The sequence below is a fragment of the Poecilia reticulata genome, linkage group LG4 (genome assembly GCF_000633615.1).
Source record: "Poecilia reticulata strain Guanapo linkage group LG4, Guppy_female_1.0+MT, whole genome shotgun sequence".
Taxonomy (NCBI): domain Eukaryota; kingdom Metazoa; phylum Chordata; class Actinopteri; order Cyprinodontiformes; family Poeciliidae; genus Poecilia; species Poecilia reticulata.
The window spans coordinates 30,637,009-30,644,162 of NC_024334.1; the positions used below are offsets into that span (position 1 = coordinate 30,637,009).

The 7,154-nt window shown below is 38.7% G+C and overlaps 1 protein-coding gene across 1 annotated transcript in view; it reads right to left on the bottom strand.

Annotated features, from left to right (window-relative positions):
* Positions 1-7,154, bottom strand: part of arhgap39 (Rho GTPase activating protein 39) — a 97,600-nt gene that overhangs the window by 6,611 nt on the left and 83,835 nt on the right. Inside the window, exons 5-9 of the mRNA XM_017304331.1 lie at positions 5,825-6,246; positions 4,571-4,644; positions 4,150-4,349; positions 2,225-2,316; positions 1,167-1,336 (exon numbers count right to left, since the gene is read on the bottom strand). Coding sequence (XP_017159820.1) covers positions 1,167-1,336; positions 2,225-2,316; positions 4,150-4,349; positions 4,571-4,644; positions 5,825-6,246 — 958 coding nt within the window. The remainder of the gene's footprint in view (positions 1-1,166; positions 1,337-2,224; positions 2,317-4,149; positions 4,350-4,570; positions 4,645-5,824; positions 6,247-7,154) is intronic.

Consider the following 7,154-nt stretch of genomic DNA (forward strand, 5'->3'; position numbering starts at 1 on the left):
AAAAAAAAAAAACAACAAAAAACAGTGAAGTGAATCTGGATAATATCCCACATGAAAAAAAGAGAGAGCAGTGGGGGAGCTGGAGTCCAACACAACTTCTGAAGGCCCTAATTTGTGCCCTCAACATTCCTCTCCAGAAGACTTTGAGTCATTTGTACAAGTAAAACTGACAAAGGCTCTAACACATGATCATTAGCTTCACAAGCTAAAAGTAAATGCAATGCTGCCAAGCAGAGCTGGACGCTCTTTGAAATACAAACGGAGCTACTACTGAAACCACCAATTCAACCGGACCCTAAATAGCTGTTAACAGACCAGACACAGAACTATAGAAGTACTTAACGGATAATACAGTCTGACCAGAGGTATGTGTCATTCATCGTTTCATTTCTGAAGCTGAAGGTAGCAGCAGCAGCAAACACCAGCTCCTACAGCCAACTCTGTCCTCTTCTTCTGTTTGGTCCTCCTCATCTTCATCACCTCTTGTGATTTCTACACTCTGATCGATTTCAATGCGCTCCGGTTCAAATTGAAAAGGCTTAATAACGTTACTCATCACTGTTTTGGCTGGAGGAGTCAGGCAGTTGGACCTATAGACATCATTTACCCAGAATTCATTGCGATGTGAACAACATGACAACATTCGTGTGACAATATTTTATTAAAATGCATAAAAAACCAAACAACCTACAGTACTATTGTTTTCACATATAAAATAAATATTTTTCAAATAGTCTGTTACAATTAGTCATGGATCCCTTTAATCTGCTGAGGTGCAGGGAGTTTCAGCATGTTTGTTTGCCTTTAAAAAAGAAAAAAAAATGTTGCAGAATTTTTTTGGGAGAAAACCAGCCCTGACTCCTGGGGAAATAGGATTGTTCTAGACATGTTGGACATAAGTTTTTTGATAACAGGTTATACTGAACATACATGTGACATTGCAAAAATGTTTTTCAAGAGGAAGACATGAACTCCCTTACACAAGTATAGCTGGGATAAATTTATTAACATGCGCTACTTCATACTGTATATGAGTAAAAGTAAAAGGAATCAGTTGTTCATTAATTGTCTCAGTGTGAAATGGTTAAAATATTCCAGCTCCAAGTGAATCAGACAATGATCAGGTGATACAACAGCACATCTTCATGGCACTGTGAGTGTGTTACCTGTAGGAAGCGAATGAGGTAGCAGAGTACCAGCTTGTTGATGTGTGGCAGGCCCAAAACCACATTGACAGCAGCCTCTGGGTTGTCATAGCTACTGATACACTCCTCATAGAACTCGTGAGGGATCAGCGGCTCTTCCAGTTCCCGGTACCAGAGTTTCAACAAAGAAGCTGGGATTGAACCCGACAATACAGAGCAACAGGTTAAAACACTTAAACAGCACCCTGATGATCTTCAGATCCCCAGATCCATCTTTCAGTCCCTCCTCCTTAGAATCTACATGCTCCACTGACTCAGGCTAATAAACAAGACAAGTTACTGTAACTATACAGGTGATACAAAGTCACCAAGTGACTGGCCCCTTTCAAGTGTTGAGCAGAACAAATCCAATTCACGACACATCATCTCTTAGTCTATTTTACTTATGAACTGTGACATAGAAACTATAACATAGTTCATAAGTAACCCATAAAAATGGGTTAGAGTGAGAGAAATGTATGGAGTTATAGTTGAGGTCAAAAATATTACTCCTCACTCCCCTTAAATTTAAAGTACTGTTCAAAAATTCCCCAAGTGCTGTTAAACAGATAAGTGTTTTTAATACAGCTTTTCCAAACATCATAGTTTTATTTTAGATGCTTTATTTTGCACAGAAACTGAATTATTTCACAAAAAACAAAAACTACCAGAGTCAAAATTATCACTAAAACAGCTTCTTTGCACAAGTTTTTTCTGTCTGCATCCTGTCTGTTTAAATCCTCACATATTTTGCTTGAGGTTTCTCTATGTTAAAAGGGAAAACAAACCTTGTCACTGTCACCACTGACTTGCTCAGGACAAGAGCTTGATGCAAAGTCCCTGCATCCATGTTTAGTAACATCAGTTCTAATCAACGGATGTTTCTAAGCATTGTTTAGGATTAAAACTGTAATTGGATCTGAAAGTGAGTTGGACTTAATTTTGCCGCTAGATGCATGTTGCTGAGCTGTTACAAAAATACATGGAAGAATTTTTATCTCTATGACAGAAACATTATAAAAACATAGTATCCTGTTCACCTGGGATGTGTGGATCTTCCAGTCCTGTGGGAATTTTCCATTGATCAACTTGCAGCTTTAGAGCATTAACTTCATCTATGTCCCCTGGGACCCTAGAGATCAAAGGCAGGGTGCAATTAAGTAGAGATAATAAAATCAGACCAATACAGTACAGGTATGTACTTCAGTTGCCTAAAGTCTGGGAAAAAAAAAACACTAACTGTGAATCAGTTAGTGTTATTCAGTGCAAAAATAAATACACTGATTAACACTGATTTTTAATAGGCTAAATGGAAAGTGTGAAGGGGCTGCACAGTGGCGCAGTTGGTAGAGCTGTTGCCTTGCAGCAAGAAGGTTCTGGGTTTGATTCCTGGCCCTGGTCTTTCTGCATGGAGTCTCCATGTGCATGTGTGGGTTTTCTCCGGGTACTCCGGTTTCCTCCCACAGTCCAAAACATGACTGTCAGGTTAATTGGCCTCTCCAAATTGCCCCTATCAGCCAAAGAATCACTTTTCTCCCTCTTGCTTTCAGTGAAGGCGGGCGCTTTTTTCCTCTGCTCTCCTCCCTGCCCATGCCTGCTCTGTTTTTGTGCTGTCTTTTTCTCTACTTTTGGAGCCTTTCTTTGCACATCGTCCAGATGTACAAATTATGGTCTCTCAATGCAATTGAAGACCTGTGACCAGTCTTCTTGATGACAAGACTTTGCGCACCCTGGATTTATTCATTATAAAAAGATTTCTGCTGTTTTGAGCTTGTGGATATCTGACTTACTGCAACCCAGAAAAGGAATTAGAAAAACTTAGAATCCAGAATTTTTTTTTCCAGAACAGGAACATTTAGTTTTTATTATTACTTAGAAACTGCAGAGAACACATTACTTTTACAAATTTAGAGCATACTTAGAAAGTCCAGATAATATTTATTTTTTTAAGGCTTCATCCACTCTAGTGGCCTTTATTTGATAGCAAATTGACAGGAAAGTGGATAATGAGAGAAGGGGGAAGACATGTTGCAGGCCAGGAATTGAACCTGCAACGGCTGTGTCGAGGACTAAGGCTTCCATATGTGGGTTGTGCTGAACCCCTGAGCCACCACAGCACCCCTCTGAGAATACATACTTATAATTATCTAGCAACCGAGAAGTCCAGAGGACACGCTTAACTAACAACCCAGAGCAGGGTCTAGAGGAAATTTAGAATCCAGAAAAACGACCTTAGCAACTACTTTTTAGACTCATATTCTTCCAACCCCAAAAAGGAATAAGATCAGATACTTACTTTTACTTAACTAGCAACCCTGGATGGGAGTATCTAGCTTATATACTTTAGATCAACATTATTAGCTTTTTCTTCTTTTACTCTTTCCTTTGGTTTGTTATTTTGTTTTTAATTAATGTAAAACACTTTGAAATGCCTTGTTGCTGAAAATGTGCTATATAAATAAAATTACCTTACCTTACATTAGCAAGCTAACTTTGACTGATAAAGACAAAAGGGTGCTTTGGTAAATGTTGGAATGGTTAGCATGCACCAGGCGCGGATTTATGGGGGGGGGCAGCGGGGGGGGGGGGGGCCCCCCGGCCTGGGCCCGGATGGGTGCCCATGGGGGCCCGGGAGGGAGGAATGGTTTCTGATTATAGATGGAGAAAGTGCGCCCTCGCCTGTTCAGAAAGGTGTATGTAATGTTAAAGTTACTGTTCCTCAATGGAATATATAGTAGTCAGTCCCAGTGACTGTTTGACTCACGGTTTAGCACAACCAGAGAAGATACAGTATGATGATGTAACCAAATCAAAAAGAACCTGTATATATTTCAAGAACCAGAGTTCTTGTCATATGACTTATAGCTAACTGAAACACCACTTAACCCATCTAACTCTTCCATAATCCAGCTTCGGCCACTTTTCTTATTTGAACTCATTTTGCTTCCTTCTATGTGTCCCTCACCTGAAAATGCCCTCTGTTTGGTCTCCATTGAGACCCAGAACCTCTTCAGAGAGACGGGTCTGGACCCAGGGCAGCTGGCGGTCTGGATATCGCTCCTTCTGAAGCACCATTACTTCCTCTAATGAAGAGCCAAACATGGATGGACTAAATATGGCATTCCTGGCATGCTGGATTTCCTCAAGAGAGGGTTTCTGGAGCCCCTGATGAGACGCACACAGAAACATTTGTGGAACACACAGGGACTGTCTTAACACAGGGCTAACCAAACCCGATGGCCATATGCCATAGTACAGTACTCCAATGCATTAGACAGATTGAGTTTGTGAATTGTCATAATATTACAAACTATTGCATCTTCTGGGGTTTTTTGTCCTGCAGGTTTCACCAGCTCAGTCGTTTTGGATCTGTGGTTAATTCTTACCTTTTTGGCTCCAGTCAAAGCAGCTTTCATCAGTTTCCTGTAGCAGTATTTGGCGTAGCTGCTAATGGCAACTCCTTGAAAACAAAAAGACAAAGTTTCAGCAATTAAAATTGTCCCTGTTTGAGTCCAAGTTGATGGATTCTTTCAACATAAACAGATTTTCTTCTTTTCTCATTCTTGTCATTAATTCAGGAGCTACAGTCACACTAGTGTGGCAACAACACAGACCTCAGTGTCTTGTTTTTCCCATTTAACTGACGAGAAAAGATCAGTCCTCATTTGGATATAAGTCCTGTGTTGCATATCAGGTCTTATCTCCTCTCAGAACATGTCCAAACCATCTCGACTCTGACTGCTCAGTTTGTCTCCTGGGACCTGATATGCAACACAAGACATATTTGTAAATGAGAACAAGATCTTAAACATGTTACCTAAAATAAAGGTTTAAACAAAAATTGTTGGTTCTAATTTTGATGTTAAAGCGAAACACAAGTACTTTGGGAGCCCAGCAACACTACAGAAGGCTGACTGCTTAACAGGCAGTTAAGCCTAAAAGTTTAAACTAGAAGTTAACTAGAAGTGTTTGTCAGTGTGACTTTCTACAAAGTCAACTTCAATAAATCAGGTTCATAGTTTGAAATGCATAATACTATTACCATTATTAGTAGATTATTATTATTTTACTATGACTATTGTCATTGTTTTTTCTGGGTTTTTTCTTTGTTATACAACACACATTATGAAGAATTTATAGGGTGTACATTGGCAAAGAGTTTGTAATTATTCTGATGCTGTATGTCCGGTTGTTAATTCCAATTATTACTATCATTATGACTACCATAACATGGTTTTAATAACACATTTTTGATCATTATTGAGTCAATGAGCAATATATTTCATTAAATTGAGATAAGAGGTAGGATTAAATAGGTGTTCATTTCTTCCTACTCCATTTCAACAGAAAAGTAGTGGCAAGGTGATTATTTCATTCTTGGTTATGCATGCACATGTTTTCTCTTGTCTTACTAATAACTTGTTTTCTTTTGTTTAAGAAACCTGTTAAAAAAAAAAAAAGAAAATAAAATGAAACAAAGTGAAGCCATCTCCTGACCAGTCATGACAATTAAATATGGAACAATTTAAATCTGAGGCTGGAGAAATATCCTGCTATGAACAAAATGAGCATGTAAAAATCTAAGTACACTGAGAGGGTTCATGAAATGTGGTGCTTAATGTCTATGCCCACTCATTTACCTTTGGTGTCATTAACTGGGTCCATGTGTCTGTAGATATAACCCTCCAGGTAGGTGTGGAAACGGGGAGTGGGAGGAAAGAAAGCTAAGCAGATGGCCATCAGCTCCCAACCACGCTCCAGGCTATCATACCGGAAGTTCTCTGTAGTTTGACGGCACAGCTGGATGTAGAGCTCATCACGGAGACCCTGGTTACTCCACCCCCGCACCACCACCTGAAAGAGAAAGCCAGGAAGCTGTCTGGTTAAAGACAGGCTCTTATCTTTATTCACCTTATTCCTAGCAGTGGTGCTGAAAGACTTATTGTGGGTGTAACTTCCAGAATTGCTACCTAGACTCTTCTCAAAGACCGACACAACTGCGGCAGACTTTGGTGTGACATCAGTCCAGTAAGTTAAGTTTTTCATCAACAATATTAAATTGCTAATGTTTGACAGTCCAATGTGTTTATTTGATTGGAAACACTGGTGGTCCATGTGACATATGTGACATACATGTCTAACAATATAGCTTCCAGTCAAAGAAGACTCCATGTTTTGCTTGAGAGCCATGTACCCTAAAAAGACATTTGGGCAACTGTGCTCTTCAAGTAAGTTCTTAAAAAAAGAAAAAGAAAAAGTCTATTTTAACATGCTGTAGATTTGTATGTCTATTTGAAATAGTTAGCCATAAACATGTTCTCTTTCACTTGACCACAATTCTGTGTTTAAAATTCTCTCTCCAAAACAATTTAAGGAGCACTAACCAGTGACGTCAGTAAGTCTCTAATCAGATAACTTTTTGCAGTAACGAGTAATCTCATATGCTGCTATTTCAAATCCAGTAATCAGATTAAACTTACTTATCCAAATCACTATATCCAATTACTATTGTTTTTTATAATTTTATCAATTAATTTAATCTTATTTCCTCTATGCATCTTGTGATAGTAAATGCAGCAAAAAAAATAAATAAAATAAAAAGAAACTAGCATGCATTTTAAACAATTAATCAATCAATCAAATTTTATTTGTATAACACATTTCAGCAGCAAGGCATTTCAAAGAACTTTACATCATAACACACACAAAAACACACAGTCATGCAACATAGAATCAACAATCAAAACATTACATTTAGTCAAGTACCATCATTAAATTCGTAATTGATTATGTTTCAAATACAACTCTAAACAGGTGGTTTTCAAGTCGAGATTCAAAGGCTCTCTGTGTTTCAGCTGTTTTACAGTTTTCTGGAAGTTTGTTCCAAATTTGTGGTGCATAGAAGCTGAATGCTGCTTCTCCTTGTTTGGTTCTGGTTCTGGTTCTGGGGATGCAGAGCAGAACCAGAAC